General features: G+C 40.6%; 1 protein-coding gene across 5 annotated transcripts in view; it reads right to left on the reverse strand.

Annotated features, from left to right (window-relative positions):
- Positions 1 to 25,848, reverse strand: part of IQSEC3 (IQ motif and Sec7 domain ArfGEF 3) — a 227,602-nt gene that overhangs the window by 38,267 nt on the left and 163,487 nt on the right. For all 5 annotated transcript variants that reach the window (XM_056799107.1, XM_056799104.1, XM_056799103.1 and 2 more), the window contains exons 4-5: positions 14,826 to 15,928; positions 9,268 to 9,429 (exon numbers count right to left, since the gene is read on the reverse strand). In XM_056799107.1, the coding sequence (XP_056655085.1) occupies positions 9,268 to 9,429; positions 14,826 to 15,928 (1,265 nt within the window). The remainder of the gene's footprint in view (positions 1 to 9,267; positions 9,430 to 14,825; positions 15,929 to 25,848) is intronic.

Raw genomic sequence — 25,848 nt, forward strand, 5'->3', positions numbered from 1 at the left:
CCACTTCAAAATTTATTGTGAGGCTTTTAAAAAAAAATTTTGGTGGTTGCTTGTAGGTGGGTTTGGGTGAGCCCAGAGCATTCCTTACTCTGCCATCTCCATTTTGGTTGCCAGAATCAGAAGTTCCTCTACTGAAATTTTCTCAAGGGGCACCAACTTCCTCCTAATGGCCAAATCCAATTACATCATCTGATGATTTGATGTTGCCCATTCTTATCCTGTTTCTCACATTAACTTCCTATGTGACTTAGGGCAAGTCATTTAACTCCCCTGGGTCCCAGTCCTCAAGGGGGTTGGACTAAGCAGCCTTTGCCATCTCTTCCAGTTCTAGATCTATGATCCTTTGAAGTTTTCTGGTCAGAAACTGTCTAATTCATCCCTTCCCTTTGGCAGATAAATTCCTCAAAATAAACTATGAACTATGAATATCCATATGGCAAATAAAGTAGACATGGTCGACATTTTTTTTTCCTTCAATGAAAAGACTAGATTTTCCATCATCTTAGGTTTGACAGATAACCTGTCTTCAGCTACAAATATCCCCAAAGAAGAACAAATCTCTGGTCAACACATTTCCATGGAAATGAAATAGTGAAATGTGACAGAAACTCCATATTTGAAATAACGTGTTATTGTATTTTACAAAGGATGCTTTGGGCATCCTTGGGAATGGGGGTGGAAACAAAACCACCAGGGTACATTCCTGTGTCAGTTCATGAACACAAGAAGCTGTCCTTGACGCATTCTCATGAAAATGATAGTTATCCTCCATGCGTATATAATTTGGACAGGAAAAAAATAACACAGATTGGAGAGAAGAATGTTCAAAGAGACCTAGAAGCTTCTTCCAACGTCTGGCCTTCAAATGTACTGAACCGAAAATTTCAGAAGGGAAATAGAGCAGAGCCAAATTTCCCAGCTCTATGTTTCTAAGTAAGCGCTAATACATACATCCAACAACAAAAATACCCATCTAATTTAGCCCATTCACCTCCACCCTAACTGTAGCTATTCTCATTTTTCCTCCCTAGGATCAAGAAGGAAGATCAAAATGGCCCAAGGGCTATTTTCAGGAAGCACAATCTGAACACTTATTTAAGCCCTGCTTCCTCCAGTGCAGACATAAGTCACTGAATGAAAGCTGAAAGGCACAAAGCTTCATTTCCTCAGAAACCTGGGAGAAGGGGGAGAATGGTGGGATCATAAATTTAAAGCTGGAAAGGATGTTGTCCAACCCCCTATTTTGCAGATGAGGACATTAAGGCTCACAAAGGTTCCCCAATAAGAACTGGGATTTGAGCCCAGGTCCTCTGTCATCAATTCAGTGCTATTCCCACAGGTAGATTTTTCCATGGCAGATATTTCGGGTGACAATTTGGTTGTTGTATACTTTCACAGGAATTTGGAAGAGTAGCTTTTCCTTCATAAAACCCCCTTCAGATGTTAATGTAGGGGATAGGAAAAACCTTGTGTGGGCTTCAAAACTTCCCTCTCCCTTCTTGCTAAAGTCATGGTGACAGCTCCTTTTCATTTTGTCTTTTGAATAGAGAGGAGACGTAATAATGAAGATAAGACTATAGGAGCTATTGTGGAAAGGGCTCTCGATTTGGAGTCAGAAATTCTGGGTTCAAATCCCACATATGCCATTAACTAGCTAGTGTTTGGCAAGATCCTTCACCTCAGTAGGCAGTTTCATCATCTGTAAACTCCAGCTTTAAATCCTTTGACACTGACAGTCATTTCAATTGTCAGAAGGGTTCTGAAGAAGCCAAGCCTTATGCCCTCTATGGTTTTAGAGACTAATGTCCCCTTTTGGAGAGAGAAGGGGAGGGGTGAGGAGAGAGACTGCCATTTACTCATTATATGCCACATGCGCACACACACGCACACACACACACACACAAAACCCCAGCAGCCTCTCTCTCTCTGCCAGTCTGTCTCCTATCAATCCTATTCAAGAACTTTTTTTTATTTAAAGATTACATTGGTGGCCTGATGGCTGTCTCCAGGAATGGGATGATTTATTTCCTTTTATTTAGGAAAAGGCTTTGCAGAGAGTGGATACGACTCACTGAATGTCATCAGGCAGGGGAGGGGAAGCCGAGTGGAATCCCAATGAACCCCTCCGGAGATAGGAAAACAGGACATGGGAGGAGCAGCTGTTGTCAAGGGGAAGGGATCTGGGAAAGGGGGAAGGGAATCAGATCTTAGAAGATTCTGTGGCATCCAAGGGAAGCAGGTGCGGGGCAGAGAACCCAGGTGTCCTGATTCCCAGCTCCACATGCTTCCCACCACCTCCTTCTCCCTTTGTTAGGTATCATCTTCATCATCAACAAGTATTCATTAAGTAGCTATTTGTATATGAAAAGACTCCCACAGACTTGGTTCCTGCCTTTTCATAGTCTCTAGTTTCTAACATTCCACAGTTACCAAACCATAGAGATATCTAAGACTCAGTTAATGGTCACCTGGCTGCCATTGCTAGCCTCCAGAATGTGAGGAAGTGGTTCTTATGTAGGAATTATACGTGACTGCTTGAATGTGCCCAGGAGCTTTCTCTCTTTTAATTCGATTCTGTGGATTATTTATTTAAAGCTACCTTATATACCAGGTAATGGAGAAGATATAAAGTTGATGTATGACACAGCCTGCCTTCTAAAGGGTGGTACCAATCATGTTCTGGAGACAAGACACATACAGAGCATACTTTTATAAACAACAGCTTCAAGGATTTCAAGTTGGCTGGGGCTTTGGAAATCATGAATGTCAACCTCCTCATTTCACATTTGGGGAAACTGAGGCAGATATTGATCAAATGACTTGCCTCAAAGTCACAGAGCTAGAAAAGTATCTAAGGTGGAATTTAGTCCAGTTATCTATCCACAAGACCATGGGCATTAGAGAATATTAAAGTGTTATGTGAGGTCTGGGGTGTCATCTGGGAAGGTTTTCATGGCCATCTCCCTTCTTGCTAATTTCATTCTTGTTTATTTTTAAATTTTCTTTTTGTTTCACTGGAAAGGAAGAGGCTCAGTTTTAAACATTTAAATGTACAAGTTGCTTTGTTACGATAAAACTAAATGTGTGCATTTTTTTCAAACAACAGTTTATTCTATAAAAATTGCTATGAAGAATTGGACTTCAATTGAAAAGGTAAGTGAGAACCCTGCTGCTTCAGTCTTGCTTTGATTGGTGTTTGTTTCTGTATGGTCCCTATCCCAGCTTCATCCATCACATGCAATGCTAACTAATTTGTTAACATAAAGACTCCTTTTCTTTAAAGATCTTATATGTGTCTATATCACAGGCATCCTACTCTTACAAAAGTTCCTTAAAATCCAACAGGTTTGAAAATGTGATGATGACTGGGCTCAGAAGTATTTCACAGTAGAGTTACAGGGTGTGAACATACTTGATATCCCTGGTCTAGTCCAAATATAGTTGTATAGTGTCCCAGATGCCTGGGGAGAACTTTCTGGGATGAGGAAGGGCTTCATTTAAATTAATGAAAGACCCATCAATTCTGGGAGCTAGAAAGAAACTTAGAAATGATCCTCTCATTTTAAAGGTGAGGACACTAGGAGTCACAAATGCGAAGTGGCTTCCTGGTCACAGGCAGATGTGATGACTGATTTTTGTCATGATGATGATTACTGTCAGTGATCTTTGAAAGAGGCACAACTCCAGGACTGGAGAACATCAAATGTTGCCACAATTTTCAAGAAGGGGAAGAATCTGCAGACCACAGGCCAGTAAACCCAATTTCAATTCTTGGCAAAGTTATTAATATTTTTAAAATCCTTACCTTCTTTCTAAATACTATGGTTTGGTTCTAAGGTAGAAGAGTGGTAAGGGCTAAGCTAGTGGGGTTAAGTGACTTGACCAGGGTCACACAGTTAGGAAGCATCTGAGGCCAGGTTTGGTGCAAAATTCTTAAAAGTATATTAGGAGAATGGTTAGTGGAAATCTAGAAACAGATGTGGTAATTAGAAAGAGCCCTCATGACTTCATTAAAAATAGGTCATTGTGGGGAAGCTGGGTAACTGGGTAGCTCAATGGATTGAGAGTCAGTCCTAGAGATGGGAGGTCCTAGGTTCAAATCTGGCCTCAGATGCTTCCTAGCTGAGTGACCCTGGGCAAGTCACTTAACCCCCATTGCCTAGCCCTTACCTTTCTTCTGTCTTGGAATCCAATACACAGTATTGGATTCCAAGACAGAAGATAAGGGTTTTAGAAAAAAAAATAGGTCATTGTTTTTACATGTAACAGGGAGGAAAATAAAATTTAAAATTTAAAAACACGTCTTGTTAAACAAATCTTATTTCTTATTTTGACAGTTTCTAGATTATTGTTATTTGGCCTTCACTTCCAAAGAGGGCCAATGACACCATGAAAATGATGTCTTGGCTTGTGAGTGAATGGGATTCAGGTGAAGCAAAGTTGCACAAAGTTGGCAGTCTTACTCTTTCTTCCAGAGTCACTTAACTCCAGTAGCAAGACAAAAGTCCAGATGCCTGGGATGACCCAAATTGCAATGGGTGACCCTGGTTTCTTCATTGTCCTACCAAATTCTAAGCTCTCTCCAGCATTTGTCTCAGTTGCCTTCATTACCTTTGCAATAGAAACAGGGGCCACTAATCTGTTCATAAGAATCCCTTCAGGGTGCATATTAACTTAAATGTGATATTGTCTATGGTTTACTATATTTTTATTTATTTTGTTAAATATTTATCTTTAATTTTAAATTTAAAATTTAATTTCATTAAATATTTCCTAATTATATTTTAATGTGGTTCCGGTGGCACTCCAGAGCATTGTGGGTCACATGTGTATGTGTGGTAGGAAGTTTTTGACACTTCTGCCCTAACTGGTTGCAAATTCATGTGGTTTTAACAATGGCTGAGACCCCAAAGTTGGTTATCAAACACTTGATTTTAACTTGGAGGCACTAATAGAGTTTCTCAGGGATCTGCTGTTCAACGGTTGTCAGCAACATACTTGAGGACATAAAGGACATTCATATCAAACCGAGACATGATTCACAGTGAGAAAGGGATAGTGAACACATCTGATGACAGTCAAAAGCTAAAAAATATTAATAGAATAGAAAGAGCCACCTCTAATAAGGTCTAATTTTATACAGGGAGATGAAAAGCCCTATACTTGGGATAAAAAAGCAGCTGCACCTTTACAGAGAACGGGAGGGATAACTACTTAGCAATTCATGTAAAGAAGATCTCAGGGTTTTTGGTAGATTGCAAAGTCATGTGAACCCATACTGCAATATGACAGTCCCAAATGCTAATGGATTAAGAGAAATCTACAGCCCAGAACAAAGAATCCCAAAATTATTGTACTCGTCTGGCCAGAGCAGAGGTATTTTGTTCACTCTGAACTCTTTCTTTATAGGAGGCCATTGGCAAATTGGAGAGTTTAGAAGAGAGTAACTAGGATGGTGAGGTTACTCAAAGCCATTGTCCTAAGAAAGCAATTCAAAGGAACTGAAGATATTTAGTTTAAAGAAAAGAAGGCTTAGCAGGGACATATAATTGTCTTTAAATATCTGAAGAACTGTTAAGAGTAAGAGGAATTCAACGTACTCTGGTTGGCTAGGGAGGACAAAACAAGGAATGAGAGGTAGAAATCATAGAGAGGAAGATTTAAGTCTTAACATGAGGAGAGTCTTCCTAATAATTAAAGTTACCTGTGAGTGGAATGGACTGCCCTGGGAAGAAGGGAGTTCATCATTCCTGGAGACCACAGGATCATAGATTTAGAGCTAGAAGAAACCCTGTAGATCCTATAGTCAAAACCCTTTATTTTGAAGATGAAGAAATTGAGTTTCAGAGTGACTTAGCCAAGGTCAAACAGGTAGTAAGTGGCAAGGCCAGTAATTTAATCCAGATTTTTTGGCTCTGAATACAATGTATTATGAGGGGGAAATAACATTAAATAAGTCTAGAAAGGTAGGTGGGAACCAGACTGAGAAAAGCCTTAAACCCCAAGCTAAGGAGTTAATATATCCTAAAGGCATTTAAGATTCCTGAAGAGGGGAGTGATGTTTAGATCTGTTTAGATCTGTATTCTAGAAAGATGATTGTGAAAGCCATAAAGAAGATAGATTGGAAAAAAGAGAAATGGAAAGCTAGGAAGCTACTTATGAAGGTATTATGGTAGTTTTGATATACAGGCAGTTAGATGGTGCAGTGGATATAGTGCTGAGCTTGGAGTCAGGAAGACTCATCTTTCTAAGTTCAAATCTGGCTTCAAACACTAATTATATGACCCTGAGCAAGTCATGTAATGCTAGTTGCCTCAATTTCCTTATCTGTAACATGAGCTGAAGAAGGAAATGGGAGGCCACTCCGGTATTTTTGTCAAGAAAACTCTAAATGGGATCACAAAGAGTTGAATTTGATTAAAAATTGACTCAGCAACAACCTGATCTGAGGAGATGAAGTTCTGGACTAGAATATCAATTTTGTGAGTGGAGAGAAAGGAATTGGTGAAAGAGATACTGTAGAGGTAGAATTGATATCTTGGCAACTGGTGCTATATAAATGGTAAAGGAAAGGGAAGAATCAAGGATGACTCCATGGTTATTGACTGGAAGGATGATGGTGTCCTCAACAGAAATAGGGAAATCTGGAGGCAGGACAAGTTAAAGGGGAAAAAAGTAATGAGTTTGCTTTGTATCTGCTCAATTTGAAATGCTTACAAGATATCGGGGGGGGGGGGGGGGGGGGGGGGGGAGATATCCAGCAGGTTGTGGAGCATGACTGGAGTAATGGACTTAAGGAGTGACTAGATATCTTCCATCAGGGATATTTCCAAAGGGATTCCTGTTTGGGTCTGGATTGGAGGAGAAAACCTTCTAACTTCGACATTCTGTGATTTTTTTTAAGCAGTTGAGCTCTACTAAGAGCTTGGGTTTCCCAAAAGCCCAGTACTCCTCCCATGACACTGTACTATATCTTTGAGATGTGAAAGTTCCCTTGAGAGATGGGCTCTGCCCCCAGGCATTGTACGACCAAACTCATTCCAACCCCTTCTGGCTCTCCAGCTGGCCCCTTGCCATGGCTGCTGGGACAGCCTGCCTTTCTCAGCAGAAGACTTCAGCTGAGGTGGAGGTAGTTCATTCCTTGTCTGACTGAGTTTCTAGCCCATAAAAACTGCCTCCCTGGAAAGCAAGTAGTTTTCATTGTTCTACTTACTCAGTAGGATTAAGGGTGGAATAAAAAAATTTTAAACCAAAATATGTGCTCCCCCAAAACACCAAGTCAGTATCTAATGGGCAGATTAGAAAAGTAGGGTCTGAACCACTTGGTAATTGACTTAAAAAAACAAAAAACATTTTTTAACATTTTAAACATTTAAACATTTTAGTGCAAGAGAGATGCACTAGACTCTAACTAGAGGTTCACAGTGGGGTGGGGAGGGTAGGAATGGGAACATGCTAAATGGGCAAAATGGGCAAAGAAATGAGAAGAGGAGAGGCCAGTCAAAGCCAAGATGGGACAGAAACAATCCATACAGTGAAATCTTTCAATAAATGCCATGGATTGAAGAAAAAAGGAGAATTAATGGGAGGAAAATAAGAGGGAGAAAAAGAAACACAAGGTACTTCTCTGTCTGGTTTTCCCCCAAACATTCAGTGATTTATGGATAAAACATCACAGGGCATTTCAATAGAGACAAATGCCAGATGGAGAAATGGAAATCTAAAAAGATGTACCAGTCAGGGCATAATGAGAATACAAGAAGTATGAATTCTTCCAAAGATCATTAAGAAACAGGTCTTGCTAATTGCTGGCTAACCCTATTGTGACCTAGAGAAGAAAGAGATTGAAGGAGTTGCAAAGAAGTGGATCATAAAAGAACTAGAAGAGACTGAAGACCAGAAGTAATTTGGGAGCACTAAGGGGGATCTCCATGAAACAAACTTCAACCTATTCTCCTAACCTCAACCTTTTCCCTTCTCTGAGATTGCCCCTAGTATCTCAGCTCTTCTTTGCTTATGGGGAGTGACTTCTTTAGCCATTAGATACCCTTGAGCTAGTATAGACTTTCAATCTGGCTGCCTGAGATTATATTCTTAGAGGAATGTTTACTACATTTCCAATTTTTCCTCCATTGCCCTCTACAGAAAGAAAGAACATGCGTTTGATAATTACAATATTCTCAACTCCATTACTCACACCATTGGTCACCAAAGGAGAGCACTGGACCTTCCACTGTAATTATTATTATTTTTTAAATTTGACTTTGGAATATATTTTATGATACTCTTTGTTGATGAAAGATTTTAATACCATTGGATTGGCATTAGAAAGGACTTTAAAGGTCATCTAGTCCTTATTTTTCTCCATTATGTTTTGCTTTGGCTGACAGAAAAATCAGTTTGTATGGTTTGAGTCAAAATTGATTGATGGTAAGCCCAAAAGCAGGGAATAGGGAATCTACTTATGAAGAATTGAAAGTTATTTATAAGAAACCTTGGTATGTAAAAGTCCCTTTTCCCACAAGTCCATAAGATCAAGAGCTAGAAGGGAGCTTAGACATCTTTTAGTTTTCCCTGCTTACTCTTTACCTATAAGAAAACTAAAAACAAGAAAGGAAGAGGTGCCTCACCTTAGGCACAGACTTTCACTATACTGTTCAGTTTCTTTTTTTGTATGGTGTCAGAGGCTAAAATCTTGATGCCTTCTAACTCTGTCTATGATCCTGTCATTTTATCCTTAGGGGTTGGTATCCTCTCCATTTTACACAAAGAGAAACTGAATGACAGAATTGCCCAAGGCTATTTAAATGTCCTAGGAACTGGGCTTTGGGGGGTGGTGTTAAAAAAAGTCCTAAGATTCTAGTTCTGGATTGTCTGCCTATGGCTTCTTTTGTTCCTGACTTAGTATTACTGAGGTATTCTCATGTTTGATCACAGTTTTATGAAAATCATAGGATCACCAGCTGGAACCTGGAAGGCACCTTAGAAACCATCTAATCCAACTCCTTCCTATCACGGAGGAGACCCAGAGAGTTTGTGTCTCACTCAAGGTAATACAAGTGTTAAATAGCAAAGCTAGAAAAGAACAAGTATTTGAACAACACATTCCTCACTGTTTCCATTGTATCAATCTGTGGAAAGGGGGAAAGGGAGAGTACAAAGACACCAGAGAGAAGAGGGAACTAGGAGAAGGAAGTGGCTGAGGAGAATACAGGAGAGCAACAATAGAGGGGTTGAGTTGTCTAATGAGGGGTAGGGTCACTTACTCCAGGACATCCCGGTTGAATTGCTTCTTACTATTTCCCAGGAATTCTCCAATCATTTGTCTGCTAAGTCCTTTTCTCTGCAAGAGGAAATGAGCCACACCAATGGGAGTGTCAGGGATGAAGCCTCTGGAGATCAGGAACTGAATGCCCTTGTCTGGGTTTCTGGAAAAAGAGAAAGAGAAAGCTACAGGATTACCACTCTTCTACTTCTCCTCAGTCCTTTCCAAATCAAAAAAGCTCTCTTCCATCTCATCTCAGAAACACAGAATCTCCAAAGATAGAAAAGATCTCAGAGGACATTTAGTCCAACTCTATCTAAACAAGAATCTTCTCTACTCCTGAAGGTAGCACATGTTCTCATTAACTTTTTAGACTGCCATAACACATTGTTGTTTGTGTGCCTCTTGAACTTAATATGTATAAGATGTTCCATATATTTCTTTAAATCAATTACTGTCTAACTGTGCCTCCCCCAACTTGTACTTGTGAAATTTATATTTGGACCCAAGTAACAGACTTTATATTTATCCCTATTAAACTTAATTTATTAGATTTGACCTCATATTTAACCTTCAAAGAGATTTTAGAACCTGATGGACATCTGATATGTTAGTTATTCCTTCTAACTTCATGTCATCTGCAAAGCTGATGAACTTACCATCACTATAATGACTATGATCAAGTCACTGATAATAACATTTTATTTTATTTTTTTTTAAACCTCACCTCCTGCCTTAGAAGCAATACTCTGTATTGGTTCCGTGGCAGAAGAATGGCAAGGGCTAGGAAATGGGGGCTAAGTGACTTGCTCAGGGTCCCACAGCTAGGAAATGTCTGAGGTCAGAGTTGAACCCCCTGAGCCACCTAGCTGCCCCACATTGTCAACAATATTAAACAACACAAAGAGAAGTCCCTAGGGTAATCTATTAGGGACCTTCTTCCAAGTTGACATGCAACCCATACTATTGTCTGGCCCTCATCCAAGGATATGCTAATAAATGTTTAACATCTAGCTTTCTTGGAAAAAAAAATAGTGCTTCAGACCCTTTAAATTTTAATCTACACTATTAACATTTTCTCCATTATGTTTAAAAATCTAGCCAATCAATAAACAATAAATCAAGTCCTAACATGTAGTAGCATTTGCCAGTTTCCAAGCTGTAAATGCTTACATTGAAATTTTAACAATCAGATCTTGAGATCTGGGTCCAGCTGGCTCTAGCACATGCCTGACCTCATTTTTCCATCTTATCCCCAAGAATAACATCAGAGACTACTTCAAAAGCTTTGCTAAAATCAAGGTAAGTGATAATTTAGTTTTTCTCTGATCTATTCAGAATTACAGAACTTAAGAGTTGTAAAGGAACAAGTCTAACAACCCTTGCCTAAAAAAGGAAATGAGGTTAGTGTGGCAGAATTTAGCATGCCAGTGATTAATTCAGTGTTGTTGTTCAGTCGTGTCTGTCTCTTTGTGCTCCGTTTGGAGTTTTCTTGGCAAAGATTCTAGTGTTGTTTGCTATTTCCTTCTCTGGCTCATTTTGCAGATGAGGAAATTAAGGCAAGCAGTTAAGTCATCTAGGGTCACACAGCTAGTAAGTATCTGAGGCTAGATTTGGACTCAGAAAGATGAGTCTTCCTGACTTCAAGCCTGGCATTCTACCTACTGCACCACCTGGCTGCCCTGCCTTGTACATAGTCAGTGCTTAATAAATGAGTGGTAATTGATACCTTGTTCTTGATGAAGCTATGCTGGGTCTTTGGGATCACCACCTTTTTTCTTAAAATGATCACTAACTATCCCTTTAGGAATACCTTTGAGAGCATTGTAAGGAATTAAAGTTAAGCTCATTGGTTTGTAATTTGTAGATTCCACTCTTACCTTTTTTTTTTTTTAAATCAGGCAACATTTGCCCTTCAGCAGTGGCACCTCTCCTGTTCTCCAGTCCTTCAAAGAGCACTAACATCAGTGATCTCAGCTCAGCAATCACATCTGCCAGTTTTTTTAATACTTTAGGATGAAATTCATCTGGCCCTGGTGATGCCCCAACCCTTCCCCATTCAAAGCCAGAGCCCCCTTCCAATTACTACAAACCCTCCTGATATATTCAGAGCCTATTCCCCATTACCCCAACCATCTCTGATCACTACAGGCTTCTTCCCTTTTGTTTTACCTACTACCTCTGAGTGCTTTTCTACACTGTTCTCCTTCTCCTACCCAACTCCTCAATCACTATCCCTCCCACTAAGAAACCCTTCCCTTTTGAGATGCATTTCCCTTTCAGGCAAACTGTAAATCCATAAATGTTTGAGTGGGAAATGAGGAAAGGGGATTATGACTCTCATAAGAGAGATAATGAAGTGGAACAGCAAGGGTATGACCAGGCATCAGGTTTCTTGAGCTTGAATCCCAGGTGTGCTTCTGTGAAGCATGCTACCCACCTCCAGATAGAGAGAGATGATGAACTCCTCTGCAGAATGAGTTATATTTTGGGGCACAATAAGATTGGACATTTGTTTTCATTTAACTTTGCATATTTATTACACAAAATTTTGTAACAATGTGGAGGAGAGGGGGTAAGGAAAAAGCTGGGGATGGGGTTATCTCCTCTTGTTAACTCCCTTTAAAATCAATCCCTGTTCTTTCTGGATTTCAGTATTCTCATTTGGAAATATAGATGAAGAAATGTATGGGCCATCTCCCTCTCTCTCTTCCCACAATGCCATGGAATTCATTTGAAGCCTTTGGAAAAATCTGTGTAACATTCTAGGAAGTTGGTAGGTATCTAAAAGGATCCTCCTTCTTCTTCAGCACTTCTGACCAGAAGCCCTCCCTTTTCTCTAGGCTTCTCCTGCTCCTACACAGGCTACAAACTACTGCCTCAGCTACTTCCAGGTCTTGTATTAAGAGGAGACTGACTGGAGAGTGAGAGAGAGAGAGAGAGAGAGAGAGAGAGAGAGAGAGAGAGAGAGAGAGAGAGAGAGAGAGAGAGAGAGAGAGAGAGAGAGAGAGAGAGAAAGAGAGAGAGAGAGAGAGAGAAAGAGAGAGAGAGAGAGAGAGAAAGAGAGAGAGAGAGAGAGAGAGAGAGAGAGAGAGAGAGAGAAGAGAGAAAGAGAGAGAGAGAGAGAGAGAGAGAGAGAGAGAGAGAGAGAGAGAGAGAGATGATAGCCCAGCATAAAGAAGGAAAGAAATGGAGGAAAGTGCTAGTCTAACTTGGTTCCTTTGACTCCTACTCTCTATCTCTTTAAAACCTAATTCAACCACGTTATATTCAAGATGAAGAAACTAATATCTCATTAGAAAGCAGTCCTATCATTGAGTTCATGAAAGTATAGAGAAGGGAACTATATGTGATTCTGGGTCCAGGTTTATCACCAATGTCTGATTTCATGTATAAAGGGAGATATTTGGTCATAGAATTTTATGAAAAGAGGATAAGATTTGGGGGACTTTTTTTTTTAAAGAGAAGCACATGCAAATTATTTTGTCATATTTGGAATAGCAAAGGCCATGACCTAAACCGTCTGATCTCCTCAGTAAACTCCAGGTTCTTACCACCACTTCAGGTTAGTATATAGAATCCTCTCTTTGGCATTTAAAGCCTCTTATAATCTGGTCCTTTCCTGCTCTTCCCTGTATGATCCACCCAAATTGAATGGCTTACTGTTCCTCCCACCTGGTACTCTACCTCCCTTCTGTCCCTTGGCACCGATTGTCCTGGAATGCACTCCTTCTTCACCTCTGCCTCCTAGTTTCCTACAAAACTCATTTTCATGGGGTAGCTAGGTGGCTTAGTTGCTAGAGCACCCAGAGGTAGGTTCAGATGGTTTCTAGTTGTGTAACTCTTTACCGCCATTGCCTAGTCCTCACCACTCTTCTGCTTTGGAACTGATACTTAATATCAATTCTAAAACAGAAGGTATGTTTGTTTGTTTTTAAAAAGACTCATTTCCATGCTGTCTTCCCCACTAGAAAGTAAACTCCTTGAGGCCAGGCAGTCCATACTTTTGCTTTTATTTGCATCCCCAGCATTTAGCACAATGCTTGCACACAGTCAGTGTATAATAAATGCTTGATGACAACAACTTTCTTCTGAGTTCCAGTTCTACTGTTAAAATATACATAGAAATGTTTTGTCGATGCCTTTTTAAAATATTGCTATCACTTCATAAGTCCCATTCTCTCTCTCTGTTCACCCCATTCCTATCCACCCAAAGAACTCTCTCTTAGAACAAAGAAGAAATTAAAACAAACCAGCACATTTGTCCTGCCTCTTTGAAAGAGAAGACTTCTGAGTGGCTAAATATGTATGTATGGTGGCAGTAGACTCTAGCATGCTCCTGGCTATATAACAGATTTATGCACATTTGTTTCCCTACATCCTCCCCTACCTTTTCTCTTCCCCATTCCCCACCCTACCTAAATCCTTCTCCTTCTGACCAACACATGTCCCCTGTATGCTACCTCATTCATCTAGTGTCTCTCTGATCTCTATGCCAAATCTGTCTCACTTCTCTCTTTTTTCCCCTATTAAAAAACTTGGAGCTTAACAACTACCAGATAAAATGAACACTTACCTATATATGTTAGAATAGAAAAAACGTTGTTCATGAAACTATGAACTTATAAATATTGACTAAAATTCAACATGCTACTTTCAAAGCTGTCCAACTTGTCCAGGACTACTTGAACTTCCTTTTCTCTCCTCTCCATTTGAAGATATGTTTCTATGACCCTCTTTTCTTTTTTTATATTTTGCTTTTGGCTTCTTTCCAATTTCCCTCCCTTGTGTTGAGAAAAAAAGAAAATCAAAAGTGTTATAATAAATCTTGGTAAAATTTGTTTACAAAAAACAAAAATGTGTTCTGTGACTTGATTGTATCTGAAGGTGGGTAAGCATGCTACCCATCATTGTTCTCTTGTAATCATCCTTAGCCTTTTCCCCCCACCTCCATTCCTTTTCTTGTCTTTTTATCTCCCTTCCTCTACTATCTTATTTCCTATCCCTCCCTCTCATATAATTATTTGTTTTTCAACCCTTAGTTTCCATCTTAGAATCAATACTGTGTAATGGGTTCCAAAGCAGAAGAGCTGTAAGGGCTAGGCAATGGGAGTTAGGTGATTTTCCCAGGGTCACACAGCTAGGAAGTGTCTGAGACCACTTTTGAACTCAGATTTTCCTGGCTCCAGGCATGGCTCCATTGAACCTCAGCTGCCCTCTCTTAGATAATTATGACCTTCTAATGCTAAAAGGAGCTGTAGCATCATGAAGAAACAGAGGTTCACAATGGTGAGGGGACTGGTCCATAGTCATATAGTTATGGCGGGGATGCCCCCCATCAGAACTTGAACTCGGGTCTTTGGGCTTCTAGTCCAGTTTTCTTTCCACTACAACTTGCTTTCTTTCCAAAATCTTCTTTCTTCCTGTTTGCACTCTATAGTGCTAGCCCTATCTCCTGCCCACTTCTGCTGTCCCAACCTAAGCTGGGGAGGAGAAGTCAAGGGAGTGGGTAGGGCCTGACCCAGGGTGAGGCAAGAGGGGAGAGGGCCCCGGACTCACATGTTGAAGAGGTTGAGGCCGATGCGGTAGAGCCTCTTTCGAAGGGTATCAGTAGAGAGGGTGGGGGATTTGCAGCTGGCCGGGTTCTCGCAGTGGTATCGGGGCAGGCTCAGTATCATGGCCTGGAGGGCCTCCTTGGAGGCTGACACCTCTGACTTGGCAGATTTGGTGGAAGCGCTGCTGCTGCTTAGTTGCTCCGAGTTGTCACCAGTCTCCGTCTCACCTCCTTTGAATGACCCCCCAACTTCCTCTTCTTCTTCCTCTTCCTCACCCATTGCCCCCTCAGCCTCCTGCCCATTCGTATTAACGTCCCCAACGGCCCCACCTTCTGTCCAAGTGTGCCCAGTAGTTGGAGCGGCTGAACTCACTGCAGGGGAAGCCAAAGCCTCCGCTCCTCCTCCCTCCTCTGCTTCCCCTTTGCCCGCCGCAGGGGCTAATCCAACCGGAGTCTCTTGCCCTCCCAGACAGTTGGCCACAGAAACAGCTGTAGAGGAGGAAACCGAGATGTTCTTCGTGGCGATCTGGACTGTGACATCTCGGAAAGCCATCATGAGAGTGCTTCGACTTTTGGGCAGCCCACCCCCTGCCCCACTGCCCTCTTCCTCCTCTTCTAGGCTCAGTTCTCCAGCTTCCGCCTGCTCCTTCAATTCTGTCTCCAGACCGGGAGGGCCCATCCCCCCAGCATGGAAGGTCTCATGGATCTCATAGGAGCCCCCTTCCTGGAGGGAGCACATCGTCTTGAGGCTCCAGGTGCTGAGAGCATCGTCTATGGATTTAGCCAGAGACTGGACTTGCTCTGTGAAGGAGTCCTCAAGCTCAGTGAGGGTGCCTGTGATGGTGGCTGGCAGAGATGGAGAGCGGACCAGGGGCAGCCCCATCAGCCCGTAGCCCTCCATCAGAGCCTTCTCGGCCGCAAAAGTCTCTGGATTGGGGACCCGAACCTTGCGCAGGGAGATTCGCCGGGGAAGCCGACTCTCAAGCAGGGAGTTGCGAATCTTCTCGAAGTTCTTGCTAAGCTGGTATTGGCGGAAGGCTGTCTGAATGGTGCAAGCTGCTCGCCGGGACACCAGGTGGCCTCCGTATTTGTGTTCTAGCATTTCAATCTACAACGGAACACAAAGGAGAAAGAAAGTGGTTGGCATGGCGTGATAGGAGGTGGGAACCCAGAGGATTGTCTCCTCCCTGAGGCTAGCTAGCTGTGGGGAGCACCAAATGCAGACAGAAATATCACCGGGAGAAATGGCTTGTCTGAACTTTGGTGACGTCCAGGCAACGCCAACCAGGACTTTCAGGAAGCAAGTCGGAAAGTACATGCCCATGAAGTTATGGCAGTAACAGAGTTCCTGGGACTGTAGAATTTCTAAATTTATCATAGCATAACCTGCTATACTATGATAAATTCATAAATAGAAAAATCGACTTTATAAAGATTCTAAGGGCTAGTGTGACCTCCTTGATGCCGACTAGGGGATGTGAAGCTACAGATAACTGACAGGAAGGAAAGCTTTGAGCAATTGCGGCTGTCCATGGCCCTGGAAATTGCTAGTTCCTTCACGGGCCACCTGGCAAGTGACTGGTTACCCTATGGAGCAGAAGAATCCAGGCTAAATCTTGATTCTCTAATAACGCTGAGTTATTCAAAGGGAGAGCTAAGAGTTATTCCCAGGAAGAGTTGGGGTCCAGTTGAAACAAGCTTAAGGAGAAAGAGTTGGACAGGGTGTATGGGGTAGGGGTGGGAGAGGGATACAGCAATATACCTAATATTTTTGTATTGCAAGTGAAGTTTGTCTTCAGAGCTATATCACCTTCACTTCTGTCCCTGCTGAACCTCAGAAGCTTTGTGTTTGTGCTCTCCCCTACTCCCTCCATGAGCACAGGTTTCAGGAAAGGATCACTCATTCACACTAAAAAGTCAATGACGGATAAGTTTTCGGTGTGTCCTTAGAATCGTAAAATGTTAGAGTTTGAGGTGCCCTTGGAGATCATCTAGGCCAGGGATGCTTAATCTTAGGCCCATAGACTGTCAAGTAGTTGTAGGTAGATTTCAGGGGTCCATGAACTTGGATGGGAAAAAGAAATTACATTTTTATTTTAACTAATCTAACCAAAATCCAGCATTTTCTTCAATTACAATGATAAATAATAAAACATTCTTCTGAGAGGGGGTTCATAGATTTCACCAGATTACCAAAAGGGTCTCTTTTTAAACTTTTACCTTCAGTCCTAATAACAGCTCTAAGACAGAAGGGCAAGGGCAAGGCAATTGGGGTTAAGTGACTTGTCAAGGGTCACACATTTAAGAAATATCTAAGATCACATTTGAACCCAGGTCCTCTTGACTCTAGATCTGGCTCTCTATCCACTATGCCACCAAAATGCTCCTGCCAAAGAAGTTTCTGACATACAATGGTAAAGAAACTAACTCTATTTTACCAATAAGAAAAGAGAACCTAGAGTGGGGAAGTTTCAAATAATACAGCCAATAAATGGCAAAGCTGGGGTATGAACCCAGGTTTTCTAGCTCTTAATTCAGTCCTCTTTCCACTGTACCATAATGCTAGCCCTCTCTGGGGTAATTACATATAAAAAGGGGCAAAATCTAGGTCAAATGCCTAAATTTATCTAAGTCAAATGCAAGAACTTGACATTTAAGGCAACAGCCATAGGCCTTGGAGGAAATTTTCTTGGGACACAGGGTTTTCTTAGTCTAAATTCAGGGGCAGGAGAGTGAGAGAGGAGAGAATAATCAATCTGATGTTGTTACATGTCATAGATATTTGTTGGGAGGGCAAAGTCCTCGTGCAGAGCAATCAATCAACAAACACTTATTAAGCTGATGGATTTGTAGACGTGCTTTGGCACCTTGATGACAGAACAGGCTAATCCCCCTATTTGCTTCCCAGTGACTAGAGTTGCTTCTAAGGTGGTTAGCAACAAAAAGTTCAGGGGGAACAACCCCCATGATCTACAAAAGTGAGCTGTAAAACAGTTCACTGCTCTTTTTTTTCCTGGCCCAGTGACTCTCTTTCCTTGGATTTCCAGTCCAAAGTGAAGCAAAGGGAGATAGATGGAAAATGTCTTTCTCCCTTCCCAACCTCTACCAGCAATAATGGTGACTCACAGGTAACATATGGCAGTGCTACTTGCATCCAGCCAGAGAAAAAGAGTTGAAAGACACTGGAACTAAACCCCAACCTCTTACACCATTCTGGGTTCCCATAATTTACCTTACAGTGAGGGGGGGAAAGGGCCATAGTTTAAATACAGTTAAATATCATAATATGTGCCTTCCCTTCTTTTACCTTAATGATGGGCACCAAGCTGCAGCATCAGTTTTGAGAATCCCTTCAAATTGAGTAACCCCAATTTTAGAGTTTCTGAATACAAGAATTCAGTGACTGAAAATTCTAGGGAGAGATTTTCTTGATGCAACATTTTCCTTGGAAAAAGAAGAAGAAGGTACACAGTTCCTGCAAAGGGGTTACTTGGAGAACCAAGCTAATAAGATACTATGGTAGTATAGGACCTACAGAAAAGAGCTTGATTGTTCGGCAGCTGCCAAAATATATTTTGCTCCTGGTGGAAAAGTCTAAACCGCAGGGTAGTATCAGGAGTCTTCATGTAGATCATGTAGGACTCTGGGAAAGAAGGGCTCTTTTGGAATGCCAAATGAAACCTAATCGCAATTCCCCTAGCCTTGCTCAGGAAATTCCCTCTTACTGGCTGGGTTAAATCCTAAGATCATGGTGCCTTAAAGAATTCAGAATCATACCATGTAGGCAGTTGCCTACCCAGCCCATATAAATGGCTAGTCCTAACCTGAAGAAATCTACTATGTGCATTAGCATCCCTCTTCAATGAAATAATGGATTTTTAGAGCTCAAAAGGGCAGTCTGAACTCCCCCAAAGTAGAGAGTACATGGAGGACAATTATCTGGTAGAGCACCGGGACTGGAGTTAGGAATATACAAGTTCAAATCCAGCCTCAGACACTTACTAGCTGTGTGACCCATTGCTTCAGTTTTCTCATCTGTAAAATGGGGATAATAATAGCCTACCTCTCTGGGTTTTTGTGAAGATCAAATGAAATTATGTTTGTAAAGTTTGGTATACATAGCAGGCACTATATAAATACTAGCTGCTATTATTATTATTATTACACATCTTATTACATATTATCTCCATATCTCCATGGTTCCTTAGGATTCCCTCACTTCCTAAATCCCTTGGTACTACAGTTTACATGATATATTATACAATCTGTATAGAGTATATACATACATATATATATATATATATATATTTGATAGAAGAAGTGCCCATGTGTTAATGGAAGGCTCCATACTAAAGCACACAGTTGCTACCAGCCCATGCTTTCCCATAGATAGCCCTAGAACAGGTGTTGGGATTCCTTATTTTCCAAACCAGGCCTTTTCCAGGCCCAGAGACTTCTTGCCCTGTCCCCTTCCTACTATAACAATCTGTTTTTAGGGATAGAATTTATAAAATACACACCAACTTTAGTATTATTAACACAATTTTAAAATGTCAGATATGGGGTGGGAATGGGATCTCAGAGATTATTAAATCCATCCTCTGTATTTTACGGATGAAGAAATTGTGGTTTTTACACTTACTCAGCCAAGATCACACAGCTAGTTAATGACAATAAAAACCTAGGTCTTCTGACTCCATTCCAACAACTGAAAAGGTTTAATATGTAATTTACCCTTCTCCTAATTATCTGCCTATTAAATACTATTCTTTAAAAAAGAAAAATCTTAACATAAAGGAGTAAAGTTCTAATGGCAAAATTTCAGGCCTTAAGGACTAGAGTAAGGAAGTTCTTTTAAGGGGTTGGAACCCCTACAATCACATCCCTTTATAGACATACTTTACCTACTGGCCTATTTGGATGGCCATCTCTAGTCACCAATGAGGGCCAGGGGTATAGAAATATTCCTCTTAATGACAATCTTGCTGTGCTCCTCATCCCCTATCTTTGCAAAAAAAGAAATCCCCAAAATGAAAGAAGCACTAGGGATTAAAAGAAAAGCCAAAAATTGGTTCCCTGCCCTCAAGCGACTCACATTCCAATGAGAGAGACAATATACAAATAGCTATATGCATAAAAGACTAGACATGAAACCTCATTATGAGGGAAGGTGAAGAAGAGAAAGGAAAGGGCCTTTGAAGGAGGTAGGATTTACACTGAGTCTTGAAGGAAACCTAGGAAGCCAGAAATCACAAGTGAGAGCATTCCATTCATTCATTCCATTCATGCAGGATGGCAGGGGAAAGAAAGGCAGAGTGGGGTAGAGAGCAGCAGGTACAAAAAAGGTTATTGTCACTGGATTATATAGAGTACATGTTGGTGGGAGTAACTTGTGAGAAGACTGTAAAATGATTAAGAGATAAGGTTGTGAAGGACTTTAAATGTTAAACAGAGGGTTTTAAATTTGGTCCTGAAGATAACGGAGCCAGAAGAGTTGATTTGGGTAGGGAGTAGATGATGACATGACATGTGCTTTAGGAAATTTTCTTTGGTAAATGAGTGGAGGATGAATTGAAGTGAGGTCAGACTTATGACTAGGAGACCAGCCAGAAGGCTATTACAAGAGTCCAAGCATGAGGTAAGGAGTACTTGCAATAAGAAGGCTGTTGTATGAGAGGAAAGAAGGGGACAAACAAGGGAAATGGGAAGGTAGACACAATAAGAGGGCAACTTGGTTATGTGAATTGAGTGTAAATAATGAATCATGAATAACCACTCGACTGCAAAGTAATAAGAAATTTGAGAGGAGGGGAGGGTGTTGGTGGTGGAGAGTTAATGAGTTCAATTTCGGACATGTTGAGTTTAACATGTCTATGTGCTATCGAGTTTGAGATGTCCAAGAGATAGTTGGTCAGGTGGGACTAGAGCTCAGGGGAGAGGTTAAATAGATGGAAGAATCATCTGCAAAGAGATGATAACTGAATTCATGGTAGTGGATAAGATTTCCAAGTGAGATAGTACTGAGGGAAAAGAGATGAGGGTTGAGGACAAACCATCAGAGATACACCCAAAGTTAGTGGGACTGAATTAGAGGAAGATTCAGCTAAGGAGAAAGAAAGTTAGTCAAACAGGCAAGAGGAGAACTAGCAGTGAAAACCTGGAGGAGAGAGAATCCAGAAGATAGTTATCTAAAGTGAATATCTAAGGGTGCAGAGAGGTCAAAGAGAATGAAGATTGATAAAAGATCATTATATCTGGAAATTAAGAGATCGACGGCAGGGGAAGTGGAGACAAGTGGGGATGGCCTTCTCAAGGAGTGAAGTCACAAAAGGGAGGACATACACAGGAATTGCAGAGTTCATGAACATGGAAGTCTAACACTTGTGGGTGATAACGAGATCCAGTGTATGACCATTCCTGTATGTAGCTAAGGTGGGATAGAGGATAAGGTGGGAAAGGTATAAATTGAGAAACTAGGAAGTTGGGTTGTTTCAGGAAATATCCATATGTATGTTAAAGTCTTCAAAAATGGAGCAGGACTTGGGATAGAGAGAAAGACTGAGCCAGTCACTTAACTTATTGAGGAAGGAAGGAGAGTATCTTTAAGGTCAATAGATGACAACTACAAGAATTTTGATTAGTTGATAAATGTAGATTGAGTGAACTTAAAGGAGAAATTACTGAATAATGATGATAGAGGGAGAATCTGGAAGTACAATGCAGAAGGAGTATTCTGACGTTCCCACCTTGACCTATGTTAATTAGGAAGTATGAATGAAAGCATAACCAATACGAGAAAGGGTGGCCAGGGATATAGTTTTATTAGAAAGGAGTTGGGTGTTAGTGAGAGCCCAAAATGGAAAGATTGAAAGGGAAAGTTTTGAGATGAAGGCAAGTTTGCAAATTGTGGTGGAGGAATCATAATGGGAAAAAAGGGATATTTGGGGGCGTATGAAGAAATGAAGCGGGTAGTCTGGGATAGAGAATGGATTTCTAAAGCAAGAGAAGAGGCAAGAATTAGCAGGTCAAGGCAGTTCTGGTCTGGGAACTAGAGAAAGCTCTGCCGCAAAGATGGTAGCCTGAATATGGCTAGTGCAAACTTTGAATCCAGGGCTTGTTTGAAGACTCAGCTCAGGGGCCACTTCCTATTTAAAGCTTTTCCTCATCCCCCCTCATTGTTGTGAATGATTTCCTGTCAAATTACCTTAAATTTACTTTTCTTTTCTACACATACATGTTATATTCTAAGAAGAATGTAAATTCCTTGAGACATAAAACATTTATTAGTTGCTTAAGTCCTAATGATAAATATACAGGTAAACAAGATGGTCCATACCCTTAAGGAGCTTACATTCTAAATACAGGAAAACAAAACAAGAAGCAGAATTGGAAAGAGAATAGGGAGGGTGATTCTGCTGTTATTGGTGAGGAGGTGAAGTGTGGAAAGTAAATTGAGCTGGAAATGTTGACAAAAGGGGTTGTTTGACTTTGGTCTTCACCACTCCAGCATTTAGCACAGTTCCTTGTATACAGTAGGTGCTAACAATTGCTGGTTGGATTTAATTGAATGACATTTCAAATCTGGAACATGGAAGTCAGCATAGATAAAATACATCTTTTCTTTATTGGTTTTACTTTAGTAAATATAGGTAAAAGTAAAAAGTTATTTCTTAATTTGTATGTTTATTTGATTTTTATCAAATGAGATATATAAAGTGCTTTGTAAACCTTAAGACCCTGTATAAATGCTAGTTATTATTGATAACTCTTATTATTGATGGTTATTAAGCCCATCTATTCATCTTTCTCCTCTCCAATTCAACTTGACAAGTTAGGCTACTCTTCTCTGTATCCCATGACCTAAATACATTCTCTCATCTCTAGAATGGCCAAACTTCTCTATCTGCCTGTGTCCTACCTATTCTTCAAGGTCCATCTGAAGTTCTAGTGTGAATATAGAATTATCTCTCTTTGTCTATTTGAATGAAATCAATCAGCAACCTTTATCTCAATCAAGAACTCAAAGCACCCCTACTCAACACTTAAGAGAGTTCACAAGTCAAAAACTCTCACCTCCAAAGGGGACTGCCCAGCCCAGGGTAGGACTAAGCCAATGGAAAGACTGCAATTGGTTTCTGTGAAGAAGGGGGAGAGACAGGAAATGATGTGGAAAAGGAGCATAAGAGAAGAGTCCAGCAATGGCCTTCTACCATTCCTTTCCTGGCATTTAGAGTGATTGGTTCTGGAGATTCCTGCCTTGGCTTTGGAGGAGACTCTTTCCTGGATCCTGTGTGGGCTTGCAAGCTTCCCACTCTCCCTCCCTTTCTGATCTCATTCACCTCTATGACTTCAAATATGTTTTCACAGATGACTTTCCAAACAATATCTCTTGCCTGGCATCTCCCAAACTTTAGACCTACATTTCAAGTTTCCAACAGGACATCTCTCTCTCTCTGTTTCTTTTTTTCCCTAATTATCAACATATTTTTTTAATTTTATTTAATTGATTAATTTAGAGTATTTTTCCAGGATTACAAAAATCATGTTCTTTCCCTCCCTTCCCTCCAACCCCCTCCCATAGCCAATGCACAATTCCTGTGGGTTTTACACGTGTCCTTGATCAAGACCCATTTCCATATTATTAATAATTGCACTAGGGTGATCATTTAGAGTCTACATCCCCAATCATATCCCCATTGACCCATGTATTCAAGCAATTGTTTTACTTCTGTGTTTCTACTCTCACAGTTTTCCCTCTGAATGTGGATAGTGTTCTTTCTCTTAAGTCCTTCAGAATTCTCATTCTTCCTTATATCCTACAACCCATAAATGCTCCCCTTATTTCAGGCAGGAGCATTACGCTTCACCCAGTTACCTTTGTTTGAAATTTTGCTTTAAAAATATTTTCCCCTCTTCATCACTTCTCATATCCAGTCTGTTAATAATAACAACAATTCACATTTGCAGCCAGGCATGTTTGGCCTCAGAGTTGGGAAAACCTGGATTTTCAAGTGCTGCCAACTCTGACATATATTAACTGAATGACCTTGGACAAGTCATTTGAACTTTCTCAGTAACTAAGCAGCTCTCTAAAGCTGAAAGTTGCAGGAAAAAAATCACTGATCTGCATTGGTAGAGGGAATGTGAACACTAGGAATGCTTTACATCAGTAAAATTCCATAATTATATATGTATATATATATATAATTCTCTACATATGTCCAAATATAGGTTGATAGATATAATCAATTAATCAATCAACAAGCATATATTGAATGCTTACAATGTGTCCAGCACTGTATTAGGTGCTAAGAATACAAATGTTAAAAAGTAAAACAAATATAAAAAAGTCAATCTCTTCTCTCAAAGAGTGTATGAAGAGATATATGTAAGGATAAATGGTGTTGAAATTTAAATTAAGGTAAACTGAGGCAACAAAATTCTGATCACCTTCAATTTATTGATAAGGTTAGTGGCTACTAGTGTAAGAGAGGAAACCCAGACTCAATCTGCCAGAAGAACAAAATCAAGTAGGGGAAGGGCAAGAAGGACAGAGAATTCCACGGAAGGAACTGAAGAACTGAGAGAATCCAAGCAGTTTACTCACTTCTCTTTGGGGAACCCTCCAGAGAGGTGGGTCTGAGAAAACCTCTGAGAGTTGATCATCCTTCCGTGAATCCAGTGGAAGACAACAGGAATGGACAGGACTTTGTCATAAAGTTATCCATCCCAGGAAGATCTCCTCTCCATCCCACTAAAGCAGTGCTTGAACTTCATATCATAACTAGGACAGTTAGAAGTCAGGACAGTTCTCACAATTGACCCAAGGGCGGGGTCAGACTAACTGCCTGACCCTTCAGGATTTGGGAAGAAGGGGTTCAGTTGTCAATTGTTAGGGACTTCCTACTCCCACTTTCCCATTACCTTATCCCACAATCTTACTTACTCTACCTTATGTGTGTTCCTCAAGAATAAATAGCTGTTTTATCAGATCAAGTGCCTACTCATAATATCTAAGAAGAGAGACCTGAAACCTGGGGAGGAAAACTACACCTTCTCCTCAGGGAGGGAGAAGCAGTTCAGACCTGGATTTACTTCAACCCAGTCTCTGAAGAAATCTAGTTTGTGGCTCTGAAACCAACTAGTGTGGGTTTTACTAGGGAAAGAGAGGGGAGAAATGATCCATCCCTCCTCTCCAACTTTTAGCTCCATTCCATCTCTACCACACTCTAGTCCTGAATTAAGTAGTGGGTGACTCCATTTCTCCCCCTCCATTACACCAGTATAGGGGGTCTTTAGCTCTTCAGCAAGCCAAAGGACCTCAACTGAAAGCTGGTGGGTCATTTTTTCAGACAAAATGAAGAGAATCCCAAAAAATGGAAGTCAGTATCATAAGTGGGGAAAACAAAATGATTGGTTACAAAGCTTAAAACATCATATGCATGGGGGGACAACATGCCTGGATGAAACTGGGAATGCAGGACTAGTAACTCCTTTCATCTTGTCACTAGGAGATTCTAATTTAGTACACCTGCAAGAATAATTAATGGTTTATAGCTGCCAGATTTCCTCTAATTGATCAAGGAAAGCTAGAGGTATAGAGATAACAGGTTTCTTTTAATTAAAGTGACTTATAGAGAAATGAACTTTTAAACTTGGAAGACCAAACTTCAACATCTATGAACTTCTCAAATTAACTCAAAAGACAAAGAAACATGACTTAAGCAGTTACCGAAAATGTTGGTGGTGACACAGAATAGAATCAACTACAAAAATGGAGACAATATCAATTCAATTTTCTCAATAGTTAAGTAGATAGATCTTCTAGGTTTGTAAAGCATTTTCCTTACAGTAGTCCTGTGATATGAACAGTACAAATATTATTATTCTACAGATGAAGTTTTTATTATTCCTATTTTACAGATGAGGAAACTGAGACTTTGAGAAGTATCTGAGGTAAGCTTTGAACCCATGGATCCACATGCCAAGTCTACCATTTTTTCCAATATCCCATGCTGCTGTCAAGTA

This window comes from Monodelphis domestica, chromosome 5, assembly GCF_027887165.1.
Source record: "Monodelphis domestica isolate mMonDom1 chromosome 5, mMonDom1.pri, whole genome shotgun sequence".
Lineage (NCBI taxonomy): Eukaryota > Metazoa > Chordata > Mammalia > Didelphimorphia > Didelphidae > Monodelphis > Monodelphis domestica.